This window comes from Vigna unguiculata, chromosome 4 (genome assembly GCF_004118075.2).
Source record: "Vigna unguiculata cultivar IT97K-499-35 chromosome 4, ASM411807v1, whole genome shotgun sequence".
Taxonomy (NCBI): domain Eukaryota; kingdom Viridiplantae; phylum Streptophyta; class Magnoliopsida; order Fabales; family Fabaceae; genus Vigna; species Vigna unguiculata.
The window spans coordinates 27911647-27939185 of NC_040282.1; the positions used below are offsets into that span (position 1 = coordinate 27911647).

At 40.2% G+C, this 27539-nt stretch overlaps 3 protein-coding genes across 3 annotated transcripts; 2 read left to right on the forward strand and 1 right to left on the reverse strand.

The window, feature by feature from the left end:
• Positions 1-630: 630 nt before the first annotated feature.
• LOC114180411 (glucan endo-1,3-beta-glucosidase 8-like) lies at positions 631-4084 on the forward strand. Its single transcript, XM_028066730.1, has 2 exons — positions 631-1693; positions 2827-4084. Exons 1-2 carry the CDS (start codon positions 1359-1361, stop codon positions 3932-3934), a joined length of 1443 nt encoding a protein of 480 aa, XP_027922531.1. The 5' UTR covers positions 631-1358; the 3' UTR covers positions 3935-4084.
• An 888-nt stretch (positions 4085-4972) lies between these two features.
• On the reverse strand, positions 4973-6775 carry LOC114180412 (GATA transcription factor 9-like). Its single transcript, XM_028066731.1, has 2 exons — positions 6445-6775; positions 4973-6073 (listed from the first exon to the last, which is right to left on the reverse strand). Exons 1-2 carry the CDS (start codon positions 6535-6537, stop codon positions 5381-5383), a joined length of 786 nt encoding a protein of 261 aa, XP_027922532.1. The 5' UTR covers positions 6538-6775; the 3' UTR covers positions 4973-5380.
• Positions 6776-26247: 19472 nt separating this feature from the next.
• LOC114180671 lies at positions 26248-27309 on the forward strand. Its single transcript, XM_028066973.1, has one exon. It carries the CDS (start codon positions 26248-26250, stop codon positions 27307-27309), a length of 1062 nt encoding a protein of 353 aa, XP_027922774.1.
• The last annotated feature ends 230 nt before the right edge of the window (positions 27310-27539 follow it).

A 27539-nucleotide genomic window follows, 5' to 3' on the forward strand; every position in this document is an offset into this window, starting at 1 on the left:
AAATGTGAATTTGAGATTTAATTAAATTTTTTTTCTTTTTAACAAAAACTTTAAAAATTTTAAAGTCCTTATGATAATAAATTATTATTTAAAAATTATAAAAATATTCTTATTTTTATAAAATTTATCATATACATTTATACTATTTAAATTATTATATTTAATTATTTCAACTATGTAAAATATAATATCAAATATATTTATTATTCCGATGAATCTTAAGATAATGATTAGCATTCTTTTTTCTAAATCCGAACTATCTAACATTTTATGTTTTTTCATTTTGTTCTTATATCTATCAAAGTAATATTTTCTAGCATCTTCAACTTATATTTTATAATTGTATGCAATAATAAAAATTATTTTATTAACATATATATAATAGTTGACAAACTATTTTTAATTTTATTTCATTTAGGGTATTAATTCCAATTACTGAACAAAATATTTGACGTTATTATAATAGATTTTTTTATTCTTATAAACGAGAATCAATGCGCATTTATTAACTCTGCTAAATAAATTAATTAACTTTGGAAACTGTGACAATTTGACGTAGTTTGCACATAGAATAGAACAACCGAAGCACCTCGTTGCTTTCTTCTTTGCTTCAATATAAAGTCTAAAACTCTTTCTCATTTCACACAGCAAATAACATCAACTTCCAATTTTTCTTCACATGATCTTTCATTCAAAACCGACACAAACACAGAACAAAGCACCACCTTTCTCTTTCACCCCTTTCTTTATCACTCATTCAAACTTCCATTATTTTCACTATTTTCATTCCATTCATTGAACTGCATTTATGTTTTCTTACAGTTATCACTTTCTCTTATAGTTCAAAGCCTTTCTCAAGTTACGTGGCTATTATTCTAACTCTCTATAGATCCACAACTTGGTGTCACCATACCTCAATCACAACAAAAGTTGTGGAGGTAATCAATACTTGTCTTTCTTCTTTGGGAGCTAAAGGGGTTTTCTTTCAACCCTTCTTTTTCATAAATTTTTCAACTTTTCTCATTTTGTCACTTGTTTCAGTCAAAAAAGTTAGGGAACAAACAAAGAAACTTGATTCTTGGATTTATAAGAAAGAACTTCTGGGGTTGACATTCTTCATATTCAATACAGATTGGTAAAATACAGCAAACCAAAGAAAAGAGTTTTTTTTTTAAAAAAAACCAACTCATTCTTATTCATTGGTGGGTGAAAAAGGGTTCTGGGTTTTTCATCCCAAAGGGCTAACTTTCACTTGTCACACTAAACAGTATTTTGAATAGAGAAATCTTGTGATCACCCAAAAGCTTTTGAAGAGCAAATAATTTCTAGGAATACCCTTTTGTTGTTGTTTTTGTGGGATGGGAAAAAGGTGGTTTTTGAGATGGATTTTTGCAGTGATTGGGGTGATGTGTTGGTGGGATGTGGAAGGGCTTGGGGTGAACTGGGGGACCCAAGCCACACACCAGTTGAGAGCAGACACTGTGGTTGAGATGTTGAAGGAGAATGGGATTCAAAAGGTGAAGCTGTTTGATGCAGATGAGTCTTGCATGAAGGCTCTATCTGGGTCAGGGATTGAAGTCATGGTTGCCATTCCCAATAACCAACTTTCTGAGATGAATGACTATGATCGTGCCATGCAGTGGGTGAAGAAGAATGTCACAAGCTACAATTTCAGGGGTGGAGTTAACATCAAGTGAGTTACATAACTTTCTTTCTCCTATTTGTGAATGTGAGATGAGTTTTTAATCTTCAGGGAGTGTGGAATGTAAGTAAGAAGTTATGTAATATGTTTGAATCATGAATCTTGATTTCATGTTTTGCTTGGTAATTTGGATTCTTGCTTGATATGAGGTTCTTTGTGATTAAGGAAAAAAAAAACCAGATTACTGATATTTTGTTATGGTAAATTTGATTTAAACACATCTCTAACTGTTTGATCTGTATCTCTATTCCATTGTTGTTCAATCAAAATTGGAATTTTATTACTTAATAGGTCATAAATAAAAATTTACCTTAAAAATTAAGTACATTACTGAGATAAAATTTTATTCTGAACGAAAAGTAGTACATAACTTAATTTTTTCTACTTTTCATCTCATGGTTAAAAGTATGGTCACTTTGTGACTGTATGCAAATTGGTCTTCACTGGATCTAAGAAGGAGACACAGAAAAAGTGACCTGAAATTGTACCTTTTTCTGCATATAGATTCTATTTTTCGGTAGTTGTGGTGTGGCTTCTTGTGAGAGCGTTTGAAAAAAGTGATTTTAATTGGCCTATTCAACTCCTAGATCAGTAGTACTAATTATTTCCTTTGTGACTAGAAAATCATCTAGAACTATACTCTATGAAAATATATAATTTTGAGAAAGCTCATTGCACTTCTTTTTTCCTATCTTTTAATAAATGGAGAACATTGATCTTGAAGAACGGTTGAAAGACATACTTAAAGAAATGGAAGGAAGAGGAGAAAAGATTATTACTGTTTTGAGTGTTGCAACTTTGGAAAAATTCTGCCTGTGTTTGAACTTCAGAAGAACTTCTGTGTTTGAGATTAAGATTTAAGTAAAATCTTCCTCAAAGTTACAACTCCAAATGATAAGTCCACTAAGTAAGGATGAAATATTAGTATTGGAAATTGGAGTTGCCACTTGAAAAAAAAAAAAATCATAAAACTTTTGTCCTGTCTTGGGAAAATTTTCTCAATTCTGATTTTTGAACTAGGTGATTCCAATTAAAAATGAATACATATTGGTTTTGTTTATATTTGAATTCCAATGAACTCTAAGTGTTTGTTTATTTGTCACTCCATGTTTATTCTTTCACAGGTATGTAGCAGTTGGGAACGAGCCATTTCTGAAATCCTACAATGGTTCATTCATGCAAGTCACCTTCCCTGCATTACGGAACATTCAGAATGCCCTCAATGAAGTTGGTGTAGGAGACTCCATAAAAGCCACAGTGCCCTTAAATGCTGATGTGTATGAGTCTCCAACAAACAACCCTGTTCCATCAGGTGGAATGTTTAGGCCTGATATAAGAGACCTAATGATTCAAATTGTGCAATTTTTGGCCAAGAACAATGCTCCATTCACAGTGAACATTTACCCCTTCTTGAGCCTCTACGGGAATGACAATTTCCCTCTTGACTATGCCTTCTTTGATGGGGTGGCTAACCCCATAAATGATAATGGGGTTTCATACACCAATGTGTTTGATGCAAACTTTGACACCTTGGTCTCCGCCCTCCAAAAAGTGGGGTATGGAGACATGCCAATTCTGGTAGGAGAGGTGGGATGGCCAACAGATGGTGACAAAAATGCCAATGTAGGATATGCTTTTAGGTTCTACAATGGACTTCTACCAAAGCTTGCATTGAACAAAGGGACCCCACTTAGGCCAAAATACATTGAAGTTTATCTTTTTGGCCTCATTGATGAGGATGCCAAAAGCATTGCCCCAGGGAACTTTGAACGCCATTGGGGAATTTTCAAGTATGATGGAAAGCCTAAGTTTCCAATGGACCTTTCTGGAAAAGGCCAAAACAAGTTACTAGTTGGTGCTCAAAATGTGTACTATCTTGATCCAAAGTGGTGCATGTTCAACCCTGATGCACAAAACCTAAGCAAACTCGCTGATAACATAAACTATGCTTGCACCCTTGCTGATTGCACTGCACTTGGATATGGATCTTCTTGCAGCAACTTGGATGCAAATGGGAATGCCTCTTATGCATTTAACATATATTACCAGACACAGGATCAGAATGACTTGGCCTGCAATTTTGAAGGTTTGGCAAGGCTTACAACAAGCAACATTTCAACACCAACTTGCAACTTCATTGTTCAGATAAATCCTTCCCTTTCCCCTTCTTTGAGGCCCTCAATAGTAGCTTCCTTATCTATCACTCTTCTACCCTTGATTTTAATGTTGTAGGGTCTTGTACATACATCATCATTATTAATATTATTATCATTATTGTTATAGGTAGGAGGAACTATACACATACATGTGATCATGAGTTGTTGTACTTGAGATATTCTGAATGTTGAACATTCATTTATCAAATAACTTTTTCACTGATCAGATCGAAAAAGTTACTTTTTAAGTCTTAAGTAAATTGCATTTGACTCTTTCTTCTGTGATCTAATTCTGCTGTCTTCACATGTGTCTGTGAAATACCATGCTATTATATATAGATGGTGCATCAAAGCATAGAGAATAGCTTATTTTTAAGATTAAAATAAATCAGTTTAATTGATAATAGAAAAATCAACCGACAACTACAGGAATAAAAGATTATAAACTTGTAGAGGTGTCAACTCTTCTTCATTGACCACTAGAATTGTTTATTTTACTTTACATGCATAGGATCTTAAATTATTAGATGCCAGAATCAAATATATTAGTTACAAGCAAAGTGCTTAGAATAAAAGTAGGGAATGTTTTTGAACCGGAAAATCAATACACTAACTAGTTGTATGGTTAGAAATAGAGTTTTAAAAGTTGTGATTTTATTTATAAACTTCAGCCTTTTTCTTTTCAAATATTCGTAAAAGGACAGAGAAAACAAGTAAAAATCATTTTCAGTTTTCTGTATAAATATTTGAAAAGCAAAATTAAAGAGAAAACAAAGTGGCAGTTTTGTAATTAAAAACCTAAAACAAAAACAAAGAAAAACATAACTAAACGCTATAATTGTTCCTCTTATTCTTATATAAAAGCATAGTGAAAATAAAAGTCACGAGCATATTGTAATGGAGGAAGCTAGTGCATGCCAACTGCAAAGTTCAAATTTCAAACAAATAAATAGCTCTGTCACGTGCTTATAGTGAAAGCATATGATACCAAGTTGAACAAAATTCGTGACATTGACAAGGAAATTTCAAAGCACAAAAAGACCAAAATCAGGGAAATGGAGCAATATTGAAAAATCCAAGAAGCCACCAATATGTGTCTAAAGAAGAAAAAAGCTAAGAGCAAAAGGCTTATATATCATGCTTTGAACTTTGGTAACATGATTTGAACTTTGGATTCTGAGTTGTATAACATGATAATTGGTTTTGAACTATGGATTCTGAATTGTATAACATGGATAACTGGTTTTGAACTCTGGATTCTAAATTGTAATCTGTTGTGTACAAGTTTGGATCAATGGGTTGTGACAGATTTAGCAAAACAACAGTTGAATAATATTTCAACATAATTTGAAATCACAAACCATGATTTGAGTAAAAATTGTTCCTTGCATATTACAAGCTACAATCTGCACTTGTTTTAGTACTTTTGAAAGTGTGCTTCATATGGCTCATAATATCTGTTTCCAAATAATGTGTTCCTTGATTTTGAAGTTTGGTTGTACATGAAAAGTATGCAGTAACATCACTTCTGAGTAGATGGAACACTCATTCTCATCTCCATGACTCTCTTGTGTGAATTTGAATGCAAATAGCTAACAAAAGTAGGGCTCTTGGCTGGCCTATACTCTGGCAACAACCTTCCAGACTTGTACCTCACACCACATGCATTGCATAGTGTCTTTGGACCCAATGGTCCTGCCCTCCACTGTGGGGTCCTCTGAGCCAGACAATGTGTGCACCTTCTTGGAATTGGGTGCTGCCCATTATTATTATTACTACTATTGTTCACTTCACCCTCATCTTCATCACAACACTCCCCCAGTTTCTCCTTCCTCACCACAATCTCTACTTTCACTTCTTCCTCATCCTTCTTCTTTGGGACAATGAGTTCACTATCAGCCAACCAATAGGCTTGTTTCAACAGAGGAGGGTCAGAACTCAACACTTGAGTGCTGAAATTATGAGACCAAGTGCTTAGAGTGTGTTTTGTCCTTGGTGCTGATAGCCTCTTCCTCTTGCTCCTGGCTTTCCCTGGCACAGAAAAATTCTGCAGAGGACAGTAACTTTGTTGGGGTCTTTGCATTGTGCTTGAAGGCTTGCTGCTACTGCTTGTGCTTCTGCTTTCAACACCAGGGGGTGCCAAGAGGCAACTTGGCTTACTGGAAAAACAGTCTTCCACAAACACAGACAACCATTCCATGCCAAAATCCTCTTCCTGCTCACATTTTAGGTTCCACAAACACTTCAGTTTAGTTGGAACAGTCACATAACAACACATATACATACACACCAACAAATATTGAAACTTCATTAGTTTGTTTCTTCAGTCCGTTATGCATAAAAGTGGAGTTTTGGTTCTTGGAGAAGAGTTTGCCACAAAAACTTTCTCTGATAAATCACCCCCCAGAACAATTTTCTCATATAAGACTCAAAAATGAACAGATTTCAGCAGTGAAACCAAAAGGGGAGTGGTCTACAAGGAAAACCCAAGTGGTAAAACTAGGAAAAAAAAGGAAAATTCATCAAACAAGTGCCAAAAGCAGGAAAATATAGAGGTGGAAAATGAATTGGCCAAAACACACTAACCATGTTCTGATGTGAGAAAAGGTCATCAAGGGTGGGAAGCTCTTGCTGACACTCACCAGAAACTGATACATTTCTGCAAACATCCATGTCCATGAAGAAGAGAGTGAAGGTGAGAAGATTAGCAAGAAGAAGAAGAAAAAAAAAAGGAGAGAAACAAAGTTAAGTGTTTGAGTTTGGTGTTACATGTCACACTACTCAACACTCTCTCTTTATGGTCCTCAGAGTTTTTGTCGGCAGATAAAGGCTAAAGAAAGGAAACAGATCAAATTTTGAAAAATCAATCTGCGAGAAAGTTAACATCCCTGTCTCATGCACACACTCACCAATCAACATCTCTCGTTTTTCATTACCATGTTTACCCCATAACATCAATTATCTTTATGCACCCTTTATTACCTTATGTTATTCCACCGTGTCTTCTTCCTTTTGTCATCAAAATAATCACACAGAGTAAAGTAATCGTTTAAAATGGTAGTGAAATAATTTACAACACCTTTGTCCAAAACTTTCTCTTTATTTTTGGTTAAAAGTAAAAGGGTAGAATTGATTGGCAGAACTCTTGCTTGCATGGTTGCTTTTCTGTGGATGCAGCCTCTGTTCACTCACAAGTATCAAGAGACACATTTCTTCACTTGCATGTGTTGAAGCATCTACAAACATGTATAATTATTAAATATTAGAAATAAATAGATATTTTAAAAAGTAAAACTTCATTTGGTCCCCTTTCTTATGATATTAGTTTAATTATTTTTTTTAATAATAGATATCTACTTGATTTGTGCTGGATTTCATTATTATTTATGTAGAAAGTATGTTTTGTATCTTAACGAGATTTGGTTTAATTTTCCATATTTTTGTTCTTGTTTTTATTTAATTGTATGATTAAATGATAGATTAATTCTGAAAAATCAACTTAATTAAAGTTTAATTGAAATTTGTCATTTAATTACTCTATCATTCTATTATTTTGGTGAATTTGTTATCCATGCTTTTCACCTATCATAGCATCATACTTTCATTTTTGTATATTTTTTCAATTTATTAGACGAGTAACGATTCATTGGCGTGTAAATGTGTACATAAAAAATTAAATAGTGAATTTACCAAATTATGATAATTGATTGATATTATGTAATTAAATTTATAAATATATTTTGATTTTAATTTTTTGTAAATACCTTTTACATCTAAAATATTTGAAATAATTTCATAGCTTTTTGACTCACATATTACATTCATTAATTATTTATTTTATAAGGTTGTCATTTTTGAATAATACTCATTAGTAAAAAAATTGTAAATTTCCAAAATAAATAGTATTCATTTGTCTTAAAAAATATATCAAGAAAAAAAATATGATTTCGGATTTTGAAATAATAAAAAAGATACATGTGAATTAAAATCCATTAATATATACTAATTAAAAGTAGTTATATTGAACTTTTTAAAGATGAAAATGAAAGAAATATGTTTATGAATCAAATTAATAAAATCATTTCTACGAATTAAAAAATATATTGAAACTTAGTTATTGGAAAAAAAAAGAATTAAATACACAGTTATTATATTATATTAACTGGTAACATTATAAGAATTTTCAATTTTGTAATCATTAAAAGAATGGTTAAATATGTGGATTTAGTCCTTTTAATAAAATTTTATTAAGTTTTTTTTTTTACGTTTCAAACAAATTTCACTATAATATTTTAGTTTGTTTATTCCGTTTGACCTATGTTCGGTTCAATGTTAACTGAGAAACGCATTAAAAACGTAAAGTAAACTTTAAAAAATTTTGTTTAAAAGACTAAATTCACATATTTCTAAAGATAAAAAACTAAATTGGTTAAAGATTTCCAAGAACGATTAATTTCAATTCTTACTAAAAGTTAAAAGACCACAAACATATTTAACCCTTAAAAGAACTAGGGTAAGCAGTTGTTATTATTGTGATCAATGACTTGTTTTGAAATACACTCTTTTAAATGACTTTTTTATTAATTAAAATTTATTAAAGATCATAAAATATGAGTAGACTTAATAATTGAAAATTAGATTAATATAATTTCATGATTTTCAATAAATTTAAAATATAAAAATGTTTTTCAATATGAATAAAGAAATATTTCTTTGTACTCTTTTTGTCTCCACATTTGTCTTTCAAGACAATTTTTATTTCGTAACTGTACCGTACCTAGCCAAACCCAACCAAGTAAACAAATATACACATCAAAACCGCCTAGCATCTAGTGCCCGGACACCACCAGCACAAGACATCTAGGCAAGTGGTCGGTCAAGGCCGACTACTTACCTAGAAAGTTAGCTAACATCGATGCTCCTCCTTCAATAGGTCCCCAGGGCCAGTTTTGGGGCCCAGGCCCACTCATGGCCCAAGCTAGGGCCCAGGTCAAAACCCAGCCCACGCAATGGTCAAACGTCATTAATGTTCTATAAATACACGTGGACCCCATCATTTAAAGGTACGCATTCATTAATTGCTGATTTGACTCTTTGAGAGCTTTGACTTACTTGAGCTTCGGAGATTCTTCTGCAGGTAACCCCTCCTGGGTTCAAGCCGACATGTATTGAATGGGAAGAGGCCAACTAAGGAGATAGCGGACTACATGGTAAGGTGACACTCGTGCCTAACTTATCTTATTTGTCCCTCTGCAAGAACAATTGGCGCCCACCGTGGGGCACCAGACGAACACCCTTAGTACCCGCTTTTCTCTGAAGATGGTTTCTACCCGCAGCAAAGCTGGAGCTAGCAAGCAAGTTGACGCTGGTCCCTCTGGACCTCCTGGCGTCACCCCTGATTTGGCCGCCATCCTAGACGGCCAGATGAAGATGCAACAAGAACTTGCAAACCTGAAGAAACGCAATGCAGAAGAGATAGAAGCGCTCAAACAAGAGAACTCCCGCCTCAGGAGGAAGATCGAGGCAGATGCCGACCTGAAAGGAAAAGCCAAAGAGACCTCTGAAGCCGTGAAGTCTCCGGCTTTCCAACCTACAGAGGAAGAAAGTGAATACAACCCCACCCCCCACACCTTCACCACCACCCAACAAACCCCTATCACTACCACACACCCCCAACACTTCCCACCAGGTCACCCAGGACCTACCGCACCCTCAACAACCCACGTTCCCCACAACATACCCACTACGCTTCACACCGCGTACGTCCCACCCTACCACCCCCCATATCTTCCCACAACCCACATCCCCCCTCATAACATCACCTCCACCTTCCCTACCATGATCAACCACCCACTCCCACCCCACATTCTCCCCCCACCAGCCCAGACGCCGCCACCCATTCACAAACTTTATCGCTAACACCCCTCTCCCAACCCAGTGGGAACCATTCAACCTCGATCGCTACACTGGCGAAACCGACCCCGATGAACACCTGAAAGTTTACATCACACACGTTGTTCTGTATACGTCCCAGGATGCAGTCTTCTGCAAAGCTTTCCCCACAACACTCAAAGGCCCCGCCCTAGAATGGTTCACCACCCTCCCACCCTACTCCATTGATAACTTCGACACCCTTTCCCACATGTTCTCCACACATTTCGCCGGCAGCCGCCCTCACCAAACCACCACCATGTCCTTACTGGGCATCAGACAGGAGCCCAATGAACCTCTCAGAGCATTCATCGACCGCTTCAGTAAAGTAGCCCTTCGCACACCACACCTTAACCAGGAAATGATACTCCAATGCATGACCCTCACCCTGCAACCCGGACCCTTCGCTAACAACGTCTACCTTCACCCACCCACCTCCATGCACGAACTCAAGCTGCGTGCCGCTGACTACGTTCGCATGGAAGAAATGCAAACCCTTCACACTAAATTTTGCAACGACTATGCCGCCAACACCGCCACCCCCAATCCCAACCCCGTACCCAACCCCACCCCACAGCCTCACCCGCGCCCCGATACCCGTCCACGTGAACCCCGCCAACCACGTTTTACCAGATACGCCCCACTCACAGTAGCCCGCTCCCGCATCCTTGACGAAGCCCTCCAAGCTGACCTCCTCCCCCCACCACGCAAAACAACCACCCCTCCTAACGCTGACATGACCAAGTACTGTCGATACCACCGCAATCACGGTCATACTACAGAAGAGTGCAAAGCGCTACAGGATAAGATCGAAGAACTGGTACGCGCCGGCCACTTTCGCCGCTTCATCCGCAGAGATGACCACACCTCCTCTCGAACCCACCACCCCCCACGACACGACCACAGACGACAACCAAGCGGTGCCAACCACAATAACCAACCCGCCCAACCCAATGATCAACACTCACAACCCGCCCACACCAACATCACCCCTGCCGACCCCCCCTTGCGAGGTACTATTAACACCATCTCTGGTGGCTTCGCAAGCGGAGGCTCCACCTCATCTGCCAGAAAGAAACACCTCCGCCACATACAATCTATCAACCACATCACCCAAACCCACCACAGATGACGTATGCCCCCCATCGTTTTCACTGATGATGACTTTCACGGCCTCGACCACCAACAAGACGACCCCATGGTCATCACAGTTGAAATCGAAAACTATGTCGTTAAAAAAGTACTGGTAGATCAAGGCAGCTCAGTTGACATCCTCTACTGGGCCACTTACCAAAAATTGCAACTCCCTGACACCGCTATGATCCCATATGACGAGCCCATATACGGCTTTTCTGGCGAACAAGTCTCTACCCGGGGCTGCATAGACCTCCATACCGTCTTTCGGGAAGGAACCCAAACAAAAACAATCCCAATCCGCTTCCTAATAGTCGACGCATCCACATCCTACAACATACTCTTGGGCCGTCCTTCCCTCAACACCCTCGGAGCAGTCGTCTCCACCCCGCATTTGGCCATGAAGTTCCCAGCGCCATCCGGTGATATCCTAACCATCCACTGCGACCAACGTTTGGCACGCGAATGCTACATGGCAAGCTTAAGGCCCCAACTCCCAATCCAACAGACAAACCACATCGAGCGGCCACCTAATTCACGCATAGCCTTATCCGGCGAAGACCTTGATCCCAGAATAGGCCGAGATGCCCGCCTCGAACCAGTCGAGGACACAACCCCCCTGGGACTCCCCAACGGCCATTCCATCAACTTGGGCACTGGTTTAAGTCTTGATGAGCGTGCCACAATTACACCCATCCTTATAAACAACACGGATCTCTTCGCTTGGTCAGCCGCCGACCTCCCAGGGGTAGACCCCAACGTCGCATCCCACAAGCTCTCGGTATATAAAGAAGCCCGCTACGTATCTCAGAAAAAACGCAAACTTGGTGAAGAACGCAGACAAGCAGCCAAAATAGAAGCCGACAAGTTGCTGAGCGCAGGATTCATAGATGAAGCGCATTACACCACCTGGCTCTCTAACGTTGTCTTGGTGAAGAAAGCCAATGGTAAATGGCGGATGTGCGTGGACTACACAGATCTAAACAAGGCATGCCCTCGCGACGCCTACCCCCTACCCAACATCGACCGCCTTGTAGACGGCACGGCAGGAAATAAAGTACTTAGCTTTCTGGATGCATACTCAGGTTATAACCAAATACCCATGGCCACAGCAGACATGCACAAGACCGCCTTCATCACAGACGATGCCAACTACTTCTATAGAGTCATGCCCTTCGGCCTCAAAAACGCTGGGGCAACCTACCAGCGGCTAATGGACAAAGTCTTCAGCCACCTCACAGGTCACTGTGTCGAAGTCTACATCGATGACATGGTCGTCAAATCCCCAAGCCATCATCAACACGCTATAGATTTGGAGGCGGTTTTCTCCGCATTGCGCCAGTACAACCTCCGCCTGAACCCTGAGAAGTGCGTATTCGGCGTGGACCGGGGTAAATTCCTCGGTTTCATGTTAACTCAGCGCGGCATAGAGGTCAACCCCGAAAAATGCAAGGCTATCATCGAGATGCGTAGCCCAACCACCATCAAAGAAGTACAGCGACTAATTGGCCGCCTCACAGCTATATCTCGTTTCCTACCAAAACTAGCAGAACAAACTCAACCCATAATTCAGCTCCTAAAGAAATCCGCCCGATTCACGTGGACTGAAGATTGTGAACAAATATTCCTCAAGCTCAAAGCATCCCTAACCTCACCCCCCATCCTCTGCAAACCTGACACTAGCCAACCCCTGCTAGTGTACATCACGGCCACCGATCACACCGTCAGCGCTGCCCTTGTCCAAGAAGCAGAAGGCACCCAGCACCCTGTTTACTTTGTAAGCAGGACACTCCAAGACCCTGAAACCAGATACCAAATGGTAGAAAAACTAGCCCTATCCTTGGTCCACGCCGCACGCCGCTTACGTCCATATTTCCAAAACCACACCATAACTGTCAAGACCGATTATCCAATTCAGAAAATATTACAAAAACCAGACTTAGCCGGGCGCATGTCGTCATGGGCCGTGGAGCTCTCCGAATTTAACATCTGCTATGAACCACACGGCCCCATCAAAGCCCAATGTCTCTTGGACTTCGTCAACGACCTACAACAAACACCTACCGAGGACCAATGGACGCTTCATGTAGATGGCTCCTCAAACCCAAGGGGTGCGGGTGCCGGCATCGTACTGGAAGGCCCCAACGACATCCTCATTGAGAAATCTCTCCATTTCGCTTTCAAAACGTCGAATAATCAAGCCGAATACGAAGCTATACTGGCCGGTCTCTCTCTAGCCCGTGAAGTAGGCGTCAAAAAGCTAACATGTAAAACCGACTCCAAACTCACAGTAGGTCATCTGAACGACGAGTTCCAAATTAAAGACCCCGTCCTCCAACAATATTACCATTTGGTCCGCGCAATCATCCAATCCGCTTTCGAACTAGTCCGCATCGAACACATACCCAGAACCGACAACGTCAGAGCAGACATCCTTTCCAAATTAGCCAGCACCAAACTCAAAAGCCGCAACCGGTCCTTGCTACAACAAACACTATCCACACCCTCCGTCACACACACTTGCCAAACGCTAACCCACCCCCCGTCAGACAATCCCACCCCTACCCAAAACCCAAACTGGACCACCCCTTACATCCAGTACCTCAAAACTCGCAACCCCCCGGCCGACGCGGACAAAACTTGGCTGGCCAAGGCCGCCAGGTACACTATGGTAGGCGATGACCTCTACAAACGCGGATACGGCCAGCCCCTACTTAAATGTGTCACGCCAGAACAAGCCCAGTACGTCATTAAGGATCTACACGAAGGGATCTGCGGTTATCATTCAGGCGCTCGCACCATGGCCACAAGAATTCTCAGAGCCGGGTACTTCTGGCCTACAATAGAGGCGGACTGCCAAGACTACATCAAAAAGTGCAAACCATGTCAGAAGCACGACAACCTTATACATCAAAAACAAGAACAGCTACACCACATACTGTCCCCCTGGCCGTTCGCTAAATGGGGGATGGACATCCTAGGCCCATTCACACCCGGCAAAGGACAGGTTAAGTTCCTAATCGTAGCCGTTGACTACTTCACCAAGTGGATTGAAGCCAAACCGTTGACCACTATCACGACACAGCAAGTCCAGCAGTTTGTGTGGAAGGACATCATATGCAGATATGGCATACCGCATACCATCATAACAGATAACGGCCGACAATTCATTGACAAGGAACTAGCAAAATTCTACATCGGTTTGGGCATCAAACATATCACAAGCTCTGTAGAACACCCGCAGACCAATGGGCAGGCGGAAGCGGCAAACAAAGTTATCCTCGTGGAACTACGCAAAAGATTGGATACCGCTAAAGGCCGATGGCCTGAAGAGTTAATTGAAGTACTATGGGCCTACAGATGCACCCCGCAATTGTCAACTAACGAATCCCCCTTTAGCCTGGTCTACGGCGCAGACGCCATGATACCAGTAGAAATTGGCGAACCATCCCTGCGCCGAGAACTATACGACCCAGCTAATAACCAACAAAACATGGCCTTGCATCTCAACCTCCTTCCCGAACTCAGAGAAAAAGCCCAAATACGCAATCTCGCCGCCAAACAACGAGCCGCCAGGAAATATAACGCAAACTTGCACCCGCGATCGTTTGTCATAGGAGACGTAGTATGGAGAATGGCCAGCAGTGCTAGAAAGAAGGATGGCAAGTTCTCCGCCAATTGGGACGGCCCATACCGCATACGAGAAGACACAGGAGGTGGGGCTTATCGCCTAGAACAACTATCCGGGGAAGAAATCCCCAACACATGGAATGTATCCCACCTCAAGTTTTATTTCAGTTGAACATACACCATAAGCAGATCCATGCTTGTAACCACGGGTGTACTCTTTTTCCTCACTTGGTCTTTTTTCCCTAAGGAGGGTTTTGGCCAAGGAGGTTTTAACGAGGCACCCCCATTTCAATTAATAAAATGAGTGGTTCCCTACTTCATAACTCTGTACTACTTTACTTGTGCTTAATTCGTTTAAGTTCCCCACCCTTACCACAAGTAAGCGGCCTGGGTCGAACACCCTTTACTCGTGTTTAATTCGTTTAAGTTCCCCACCCTTACCATAAGTAAGCGGCCTGGGCCGAACACCCTTTACTCGTGTTTAATTCGTTTAAGTTCCCCACCCTTACCACAAGTAAGCGGCCTGGGTCGAACACCCTTTACTCGTGTTTAATTCGTTTAAGTTCCCCACCCTTACCACAAGTAAGCGGCCTGGGTCGAACACCCTTTACTCGTGGTTAACATACAAACGCCAACAATGCTCCCCTACGCATACAACACAACATATCGCATATTCCTATCACATGCTATTATCAATAACCACAACATATATATCCACAAGATGCATCACATTAAAAACAAATAAAAATATTGTACGAGTTATTACAGACTTAGGATTCATTGCGAAAAAGAACAATCATAAAAACTACATCCTAAGCTGCTTTGTCATCCTCCACGGGCGCATCCACATCTTTCTCCGCCTCGGCCGCCTCATTCCCAACCTCCTCCCCACCCTCTTCATCCTCCCCTACCAGCTTTCCACCAACCACGTCTTTATCTACATCAAACCTTGAATCCGGGGCATCCACTTCCTTATAAAAGAAGGCCGCCTGCCGCAACCCCTTCTCAAAGCCATTTATATGCTCCTGAATAACACTGTTCTTCAAGTCATCCAATTCACCAACAGCCCCGTCATACTTGTCCTTTAAATCCTCATAGTCTTCCTCAAGCTCCCCTATACGCTTATTCAATTTCTCCTCAGAATCTAAACAACGAACCTTCCACGACACCAACCTCTTTCTCTCAGCCTCCCAACTTTCCTTCTCCTTCTCCAACGCCGCCTTCTCCTCCGCCAACTTGTCCACTTTATCCTGCAGCCCCCCCGCCTCCTTCACTTCCCTTCTGTAAAGGGACCCCACACGTCTACTCAACACCAATGCCTTACTCCCAAACTCAACCATGGTTCTCACAATATGATCAACCTCCATATTGTCGATGGAGTTCACAACAGTATCTGGCAAGTTAATTGAGATGTCCTTTCTCACGCATATCTCCGGCAACTCAATTAACCCGGCTTCCGGCAACTTCTCGCCACTGGCCGACCCCGCCCCATCACCTGACCCGAGAATAGCGGCCCTCACTTTCTTCACATCCTTACCCTTCCCGGGTCGAGGCGGAAGCTCAGCCTTCCTCTTCGTGCCGCCATGAACGTGTACTTCCACCACAGATTCCTGCAGATTGGGAACACCAGTTTTCCCAACCTCCTTGGCCTTGGCGGCCATCTCCTTCCTCAGCGCTTGAAAGAGCGCCAAGTTCTTCTTGCCAGACTGTGCCATATGTCCTGCAATAACATATCACAACTCGGATCAAAATAACTTAGCATCATTAACACAGTTTAAGTAATAAACAGATACCTTCAATATCTATAATCGGATGCACCGAATTATAAACCCTAACTAAGCCCTTAGTGGGCAACTTATCCACAAATCTTAACAACATCCCCACCACCTCCTTATCTCAAGACGACAACTCCTCCACCCCCATATCCTTGTAACGCGAAGGGTTATTGGTCCAACTGAAAGGGAACTTTGTACTCCCATCCACATTCAGGAAATGCGGCTCACCTCCCTCCTTCACCACAACCTTGAAGTATCCGTCCTTGAAGTGCTTGAAAGATTGGGAGAATGCATCCAACCTGCTAATGCTAGGACGACTTATCAATGACAACCAGGTAGCCGGCCTCCGGGGTCTGGTATCATAGAAATACAAAAACGCATAAGGTGAAGGCTCCAAGTACAGCGACTCGCACAGAATGCGGAAGGCCTGTAAGTAAGCCTAACTGTTAGGGTGTAGTTGAGTAGGCGCCACATTCAAAGCCCGCAGCACACCCATAGTAAAGTCGTCGAAAGGTAGTCGTATATGAAGCTGAGAAAAATGACACATGTACATGTAAAAGAATTTCTCGGTAGCCCCCTCTTGACCGTGGCATACCCGGTCGATGGCGCTCACTCTTTCCAGTGAAACAATATCTCCACTGACCCCTCTAGATATGACGGGCGTACAGTTAAGCCAAGAATTCAGCAAACGAGACCACCTAAACAAGGATGACTGTTCACGAACATCGGACGCAACCCACGCATAACCGCCCTTAGCCGGCCAATTACTTTCCTCCAGCTCTTCAGGAGGATCTTCTCGGACCTCCCTCACTACTTCCATTGGCATCCCACTTGTGCCAACTCCAGCACTTATACCTTCTCCACGAAGCCGGTCATCTCTACTCCTATCCGACTCAGTACTCTGACTACTACTAGATGCAGATAACGATGAGCTATCGCTACTAGACATACCTGTTTTCGTGTTTACGGAAAGATGTCGGCGGAATTTGGGAACTAGTCGGACAATATTATGCGCACAAGGTCTCTGATTTCAAAACTTGCAAATGAACCAAGTAAACCCTCAGTTGCTTTCAAGCCCATATTTATAGTCCACGATCCCAAACGACTAAAAACTCTTCCCGCCAAAATGAAACCCCAGACCAATCGACACCATTATGAAGGATATGACACATAAAAAACGACGGCGCCAAAGTTTTAACGATGTGACCACCTGACGCCTTTTCACCTACCTTCTGACACTTCCAAGCCTTAACACTGTTCACCACACTTAAAGGCTGGGGGATTGGTGTATCACACCTAGCCGGTTTTGCTAGTTAACCAACACATATCATCCTTGACCGACAACACATATCAGACAAGGCTGGGGGACTGGTGTACCGTACCTAGCCAAACCCAACCAAGTAAACAAATATACACATCAAAACCGCCTAGCATCTAGTGCCCGGACACCACCAGCACAAGACATCTAGGCAAGTGGCCGGTCAAGGCCGACTACTTACCTAGAAAGTTAGCTAACATCGATGCTCCTCCTTCAATAGGTCCCCAGGGCCAGTTTTGGGGCCCAGGCCCACTCATGGCCCAAGCTAGGGCCCAGGTCAAAACCCAGCCCACGCAATGGTCAAACGTCATTAATGTTCTATAAATACACGTGGACCCCATCATTTAAAGGTACGCATTCATTAATTGCTGATTTGACTCTTTGAGAGCTTTGACTTACTTGAGCTTCGGAGATTCTTCTGCAGGTAACCCCTCCTGGGTTCAAGCCGACATGTATTGAATGGGAAGAGGCCAACTAAGGAGATAGCGGACTACATGGTAAGGTGACACTCGTGCCTAACTTATCTTATTTGTCCCTCTGCAGGAACAGTAACATCTAGTAATTACAAAAATTGCTAAAATATAGTAATTTTATTCCTCAAACATATTGTAATGTCCCTTCGCCTTCTTTCTTATATTTTTTTTTCCTTAAAGCCATCTTCTTTCATACCTTATTCTTTTTCAGAATTGAAAATAGCTAAAATCAATCTACTTACTAGATTTTCAAATAAAAGCAAGTTTCTCTTTACTCTAAAGATTTTATATTCTTATTTTTCTTAGGATTTTATTATCAATCTTAATTGGTAAAATGAAAAAGGTAATTATCTCAACTTTCTTAAATTCATATTGAAATTTGCTTCCGTTTAAATATTTTACTCCAGCTTCCTAAATCTTGAGTAAGTTTGTACTTTGGAATAAAGAATTGCAAAGGAAAGTTATTTATGTTTTTTTATTAAACCTTGTGCTTGATGATTTGGATGTGAAAGTGTCACAAAATTTTGGATTCTATACGGCAATAGTGTTATGGTTGAAATTTGTTTCCATATTTGAAATTAATTGCTATTTGAGTTTCGAGTTAATAAACTTTTGATTTAGAATATTTTTAATTGAATATTCTTATTTAGAAGTTGGTTTGGCGGCTAGAATATGCATGTAAGGCATCTAGTTTATTAAATAGAGTTTTAAATATGATTTTGATGACTATAGTTAATTAAGATCAAATTGATGCGAATAAACTCTATATTGAGTTTGAATAATTAAGACCAAATTGAAATAAGGGTGATTTTTAAACAAATTTTGGATTGGTCAAATCATTTTGTATGTGTTTGATACTTATATTTTTTAAAGTGTTTATAGGTAAAACCTCTGAAAACTGTTTTGTTTAGATGCATGAGGTAGGTTTTCTATTATTTTTCTCAAATGAAAATAAAATAGAGATTAAAATCGTATTTTCTCTCAAACGAAGTGCTTCTATAGTAAATATCACATTGTATTTTGAATTAGTAGATTAAACTCATTGGTGATATAGTGCACTCTGATGACATGTATACCATTCATGAAGCTTAAAAGAATAAATTTATGAAAGCTTTAAGATGTAAAAAAATCCATTTCGTTTAAGTCCATGCAACTTTCTATTAACTGGTTGCTCTATTTTTGGATTTGCTCTTACTCCGATGTGCCTTTTACATTACCTTATTCAAGTCGCTCTACCTAATTTAACCTTGTTTAAATATTAATGTCCTCCAAATTAGATTTAGGTTTCTAGAATACTAAGCAACTGATTTAATGTACTAGATTGGGCATTGATTGTAGTCTGAATAGGAAAAAATAAAATTAGAAATTTTATGTTTTATCCATGCCCAAATACCTAGTTGTACCATTGTAAGAATTTTCTCAGGATCCATTTTTCCTTGTATAAGTACAATCTTATTCCTGTGAGTCCATATATTTCATATGATTGATATCCATAAACCCTTACATAATTTATTTCCTTTCGTGTTGAGAACTAATAAGGAGAATTGTTGAAAATGAACATTTAGCTAGTTATGGTGGATTGTATTGATACCTACCCATTTGTTACACAAATTCCAAATCCTATTTGAGATGTTACACGTGAGAAATAGATGAGTTACTATTTCTTCCCCCATCCCACATAAAGCACAAGAAATTTCTATTGACGGTGATTCTCTCCTCCTAAGGTTTACCTTTGTCAACACCCTATTAAACATTACCCTCTAAGCAAAATGTTATGTTGAAGGGACCACCTTAATGCTCCAGAATAAGTTATACATATTCGAATGTTCTCCAATATTTAACTTTTATAATTTTTTATATGGAGATTTGGCAGTATATATTTTCTCCTCATCTTTCCAAATCCATAAATCTTTGCCCTCCTTTTTTGATTTATTATTTGCATGAATTCATCTACCTAAGTCCTTTTCCGGTCAAACCAATATCTTCTTTATTTGATTGTCCATTGCCACCCATTGTACGTCCATCTCCCAAGCTCCCTTATTTTTTTATCCCTAATAATAGAATTCATGTAAAGCCTAGGAAACCTTATATGTAAAGGAACTTCTCCAACCCACGTATCTTCCCAAAAGTTTATCCTAGATGTAGAACCGACTTTTCATTTTATGTTCTGATCAAACCATCTCCCTTCTTCACTTTCCCGACACACCAGGCTTAAATCTTGCCACCGCTTAAATGTATATTGATTTCTAGTATTTTCATTCAAGCCTCTCCAAGATCCATATTTTGATTCTATGATATCCTTCCATACTCCTTAGTCTTATGTACCTAACCTCCAATTTCATTTAGCTAGTAAAACTTTATTAAACAGTTCAATGTCTTTAATACCAATCCCACCTTCTTGATTACGTTTACATAAGTGTTCCCATTTTATCCAAACAATCTTTCTATTTTCATGCCCCCAACCCCAAAAGAAATTTCTTTGAAGGTTCTTGATAATCTTGCATATTCCCATTGGAACTTTATAAAAGGAGAAGTAATATAGAAGTAGGGCAGTGATCATTGATTTTATTAGGCATATTCATCCAGCAAATGATAAAAACCTTCATTTCCATCTAAACAATTTAATTCTAATTTTAGTAATCACTGGCTACCAGAAAGAGGGCTTTGTTGGGTTACCTCCCAAAGTCATACCTAGGTATTTAAATGGTACTTCCATTATATTCGATTTTACTTTTACGCAAGTTAATCCTAAGACCTAAAGCCAACTCAAAGAATCTAAGGATAATTTTTATAGCCAATATATTTTGAGTGTTTGTTTCACACAAAAACAATGTATCATCAGGAGATTTACCTTGATCTTATTTTTGCTTACTTCCATTCCTATGTATAATTTTTTTCCTTAATATATCTCCGTTTAATTGCATTCCATAAAACTCTTATATTTATAGTTATTATCTTCATTTATTAAGGTTTGTATCCCTTCCAACCCTACCATTCATCAATTTTTTATTTGTTGTTTCTAATTCCTCTAATGTCGTTAAAATATTCTCCTCTTCTGATCCATTTAATGTTACACTTATTTCTTTCCTTAATTTCCATAATCTAATTACTTCTTTAATTCCTCTTTTGAAACACTATGAAGTTTGATAATAAAAAGTGAAGCTAATGTATACTTATGTTTAAGTAGTTAATGTCCATGTGTGTAATTATTTTACAATGTAATATTTGACATTTTTTAATTTTGAATTTGAGAAATTATATATAAGTCTATTGAATTGACTATGTTATATTAAATCAGATGATTTGAGGTTAGATGTCTCAAATGTTATCTAACTCATTATATATTAAAGAAGAAATATTCTTTCTTCATTAATATTCTAAATCATATCAATTAGCACATCACGTGATAAGAGATCATGGAATAGTTATTGCATTATTATTACATGTGTTACTATAAAATTAAGGTTTAAATATTATTTTGGTCCTTGTTTTTGTTTAGTTTGTTCAATTTGCTCCCTCTTTTTTTTTTGTCTTCAATTTGGTCCTTTGCTAAATTATGTTCAATTTCATCCTTTTCGTTGACGTCGTTTAAATTGATAATGACAGGGTGTACAGGCTGGCATTATTTACATGACGTAGCATTGTTCACATTATGATTGATTGTGTTTTGTTCAAATAAGTCTCTATTTTAGTTAAATTTGTTCAATTTAGTCTCACCCTCCATTTCACGACCCTTCACCACTACCACCACTACTACCACTACCACCACTACCACCACTATCGCTACCACCACCATCACCAAACTAAATATAACCACTCATAATGTGAATAGTGTCACATCATGTGAACAGTACCAGTTTGTACATTTGATCATTATCAATTTAAACGACGTCAACAAAAATGATAAAATTGAAAATAATTTAACAAATCAGGGACCAAATTGACACGCAAAAAATAAATAAATTGAACAAACTGAACTAAAACATAGATAAAAATATATTTAAACCTAAAATTAATTATACAATGAACTTATCGTCACTTATAAAGTTAGTTGTGCAAGTAGACTTAAAATATTTAGAATGACTTAGAGGCTACCGTATAATATAATTAAAATAATTTAAAAAAAAAATCTATGTAGTATTTTGCAATAATTGAATATAAACTTTTTAAAATTATAATGATTGAAAATAATATTTGATATGGACTAAATTGTTTGAAATCAATACTCACACACTTGACTTTATAGTATAATGATATTCTACATACGAAAATGATATTGCAAGTCTAGGAAGGAGTTTACCTATGAGCACATACATTTATCATTGCGTGAAGTCATATACGAATTTTGAAATGTTATTTATACAAATATATAAACATATATATCATAAGGATAGTTTTGCCTCCACAAATAAAAATAATAAAATTATTAATTGTGTTCTATATTTTGAAAATCACTTATTATAGTATATTAAAAATTATACCTAACGCAAAAATAATAATAATTTTTTTCCCTTTTTCTTATGTAGTTGAAAAATAATTTTATTTGTTATATATCAAATATAATTTGTTATTAATTATTGTATATATACAAAATGATAAATACACACGATTCATTATATAAAATATAAATTATCTATAGTTATCTTTTCTACATAGCATTTTATATAAAATTTAAATTATTTAACAAAAACTATATAAAGTTCATTGCTCATAATATATTAAAAATAGATAAATAATTGTAAAAGAAAGATGGTGAGGGTAGATCAAAGATTCGTTGTTAGTGTCGAATATGTTGCCACAGTTTGACTACGTGTTGTTTCCATTTTTTTTCTTTAATCAATTATTTTGAAAAAAGTAATTATAAACCTCTTAGATTTGATAAAAAAAAGTAATAAAGGATAAGGATGGTAATAAATTGGAATTAGGTCTATTGTGCTTTAAAAAAATAAAAAGTGTAAGCGTCGTTTGTGATTGTCGTGACCTTATTTTTATTAATGTTTGATGATGTCACTATTTTTAAACTTTTAAACATCAATTTCAAATTATATTTAAAATATCGGAAAGGTATAATAAGCTTATGAGAAGAAAAACAAAATGACATGTTGAACAAATTACAAACTATAAAGTAATTATTATGTAAGATACGAGAATAAGTAAAATAAGTATATTAAAATTTATAAGAAAGTATAATTCTTTTACATTCTCTTCCTCCCTAAATATAAGATTAGATAAATGTGTCTTGTATTAATTATTATTTTTACTTAAACATTCTTAGTTTTTAGCTCACAAATAATAAACGTGTAAGAATGGTCTCTTCCTCGAAAATATAGATAATTGAAGAGTTTCAGATTTAAATATTAAGCTTTGATGCTTACTATTCTTTCTCCATACATTATTTAACAATGGTTATATATATATATATATATATATATATATATATATATATATATATATATATATATATATATATATATATATATATATATATATATATATATGTACTGTATGCCCCATCGGGCCATCGACCACGCCCAATCCTCAGGTCCATCGAACAAGGTTGGGAGGACTCGTATATAAAACATACTCACCGGTCGAACGGCCTCGCGGATGAACTGCATAGGACCATCGGTCCATCGGCCGTTGAAATGAACCACGTATATCTTAAGGAACCATCGGTCAATCGGCCTCGCTAACGAACCACGTTAGGGGCCATTGGTCTATCGGTATCACAAACGAATATCAACTTAAAAAGAACAATCGGCCGATCAACCTACATATTAATTACGCTTTACCCCACAACGGACCATCGATCCTTCGGTCCCACACGAACAGCGCCTTAACTTAATAAAGGACAACCATTTGACCAACCACCGGGTCGACCGGTCGGTCAATCTCCTAAGATTCGCGTAATGCTTTATATATGACCATCGGTTCATCAGTTATAAACGAATAATTCACTTGTTAAAATCAGGATATAACCAGCCCAGTCAAGCGGCCATCGGTCGCACGACCAAACAACACCAGTCAATCGGATTAATTAACGTTAAACAAGTCAGTAATCTTGATTAGAGAATCATTGGGCCGTGATTAAGGAACCCTAATCACAGGCCCATACCGAAAACTATAAATAGGGCCCAAAGGTAGGTTGGTGAGCGTCTTTAATTCGCATTTATTACGGCAGTTATACTGATACACCGATCGGTTCATTAACTGACTTAAGCATCAGAGCCTTTTAGACAGGTATCCCGATCGTTTGCCCAACCGATCGAGCTGGGAAGTGGATTTCTTGAAGAAGAAGTTATTGCAGTACCAGGAGAGGAGATTTTCGAAAAAGGAGTAAGATCGAAGAGGCTCTTAGTAGACTCTTGGTCCCTACACCCGAAACATTTTGGCGCCCACCGTGTGGCCGAGCAGTCTTCTTTAGACCATACACCCTTATGGTGACCACAAGGAACCGAACTAGCAACATGGACGGAGGAAGGATGGAAGATGATCAAGCAGATACAACGGAAATGATCAGGGCAATGCAGCAGAGGATGGATGAGATGTAGAGGAACTATGAGGTGCAGATGCAGATTCTGCGTGAGGAGAACGTCGCCCTTCGGCGAAAGGAGGAGGGTATCCTGTCAACCCCCACTGTGCCCGATCCGCTCAGACTGAGTCGGGTGCAGCAACATCGGGATGCCGAGCGGGTGGAAAGTCGCCCGCCCCCGACAGGGCAGGAGCAATCACAGCCTGCTCGGGTGGAGAAGTCGCAAGCATCGAGGGGAAACCTTTCTCACACGATGGCCGAAAGCTTTGGGGCCAACGAGGGAGGTCATCCTTCCCGACAACCGATCCATGCGTCGGTGAATTTCCCCTTCACTCAATTCATTTTGGAGACGCCGCTACCGGAGAGATGGAAAATGCCGAAGTTCGACAAGTATGACGGCACGACGAACCCTGACAACCATATGCGGGTCTTCACGCACCAGATGATGTTCCACGCAGTAAGTGACCCGATCTGGTGTCGCGTCTTCTCGACCTCCCTAACGGGAGAGGCGCTGGAGTGGTTCTCTAAGTTGCCGGCCAACAACATCGACTCCTTTGCCACTCTGAAGGCCAGGTTTAGCACGCAGTTTGCACCCCTGAGGCCGGCCATCTTGACGGTCGATAGCTTGGTGAACATCCGACAGGAAGACGGGGAGTCGCCGAGGAGTTATCTCGATCGATACAACCGGATGTCAGTCAAGATAAAGGACCTCAGCGATGAAATCGCCCGACATCACTTCTCATATGGGCTGCAGCCGGGTGTTTGCAGGTAAGATAAGCCGCAAGAAGCCGAAGACGATGGAGGAGATGAGGGAACGAGCGGCCAAGTTTATACAGATGGAGGATATGCAGGAGTTTAGGGTGAAGAAAAGAGAGAAGGAAGATGCAGCGTCCCAGAAGACCGCCCCTTGACCCGACCCAGCGAGAAGAAGACACCTAAGTTCACAACGTATACCCCCTTGGTCGTTCCCCGGGCTAATATTCTGTAGGAGGCCTTTAGCGCCGACTCACTTCCAGCGTCCAGAAAGAAGCCTCCGCCCCCCGACGCCGATGGCAGCAAGCACTATTAGTACCATCGGACCATCAACCACACCACTAAAGAATGCCACATGCTCCGCGACAAGATTGAGGAGCTAATTCGGCAAGGGCACTTGAAGAAGTACATTCAGCAAGATCGCCCTCAACGAAGCCCGGTAAGAAATAGAAGCCCTACACGGAGGCCCGCCCCGGTCAGGTGGGAGAAGCGGAGAGAGCCGGAGCCCGAGAGGCGAAGGAGGGAACCGTCCAGGAGCCGCAGAAGCCCGAGGAGGAGTCGCAGCCGGAGCCGGGACAAATCCTTGAGGGGTTATATCAATACCATTTTCGTAGGATTCGCCGGAGGAGGATCGAGCTCATCCGCTCAGAAGAGACACGTTCGGGCGCTCAAATCAGTTCATCTGGTAGAGAAGAAGATGCGGTCGATGCACCCCATCACTTTTACTGATGAGGACTTCAAAGCTCTTGATCCCGATCACGATGATCCTATGGTCATCTCCATCGAAGTAGCCGAGTATGGGATCGGGAAGGTGTTGGTAGACCAGGGAAGACTTTTCGGAAGATGAATCTCTCCAAAGATCTGATCGTCCCCTACAATGAGCAGATTGTCGGATTCTCGGGCGAGCGAGTAGACACGAGAGGCTACCTGGATCTCCGCACCAGGATCGGATCACGAAGGGATGGCCGGGAGGTAAGGGTTAGATTCCTATTAGTAGAAGCTAACACCTCTTATAATGTGTTGCTAGGAAGACCTTGCCTAAATGCTTTCGGGGCGATCGTCTCCACTCTGCACCTGGCCATGAAGTTTCCGTCTGATAAGGGAACGATATGCACTGTGCATGCGGACCAGCAGATCGCCAGGCAATGCTATGCCGCGGGGTTAAAGATCGCTCCCTACAGCCGCCCCAGAAAGCAACAATGTTCGGAGGTCGCCATGACTGACCTGGACCACCGAACGAACATGGAGGATCGGATTCAACCCGGTGGAGATACCAAGGAGATCTCGATCGGGACGCGGCCATATCAGATAACGAAGATAGGGGTAGCTATGAGGCCGGACGAGGAGGAACTCATGGGCGCGGTCATATTGGAAAACAAAGACTTTTTCGCGTGGTCGTCGGCCAACATGCCGGGCATTCATCCTGACGTGATGTCCCATAAGTTGGCCATCTTCAGAGTAGCCCGATCGGTCGCTCAGAAGAAGAGGAAGATAAGGGAGGAGCGGAGGAAAGCGGTCGAAGAGGAAGTGAAGAAGCTGGAAAGGGCCGGTTTCATAAAAGAAATCAAGTATACCACGTGGCTGGCAAACGTGGTGATGGTGAAGAAGGCGAGCGGGAAGTGGAGGATGTGCACGGACTTCACCGATCTCAACAAGGCATGCTTGAAGGACGCATACCCTCTACCCAACATCGATCGGCTGGTAGATGGAGCTTCGGGGCACAATTTTCTGAGCTTCTTGGACGCATACTCAGGGTATAATCAAATCCCTATGTATGGTCCAGATAGATCCAAAACGGCATTCATCACCGATCAAGCGAATTTCTGCAACGAAGTCATGTCGTTCCGCCTGAAGAATGCAGGGGCAACCTATCAAGGGCTTATGGATCGGGTCTTCCGAGGGTAGATCGGTCGGTCCATGGAGGTATGTGTGGACGACATGGTTGTAAAGTCGCTGACAGTCGAAGACCACGTTCGCGACCTCAAGGAGGTCTTTCACCAAGTGCGCAAGTACAACATGCGTCTCAACCCGGAGAAGTGTGTGTTCGGAGTGCCGGCTGGAAAATTTGTGGGGTTCATGTTGACCGCCCGAGGCATCGAGGCCAACCCAGACAAATGCGCCGCTATTGCCGAGAT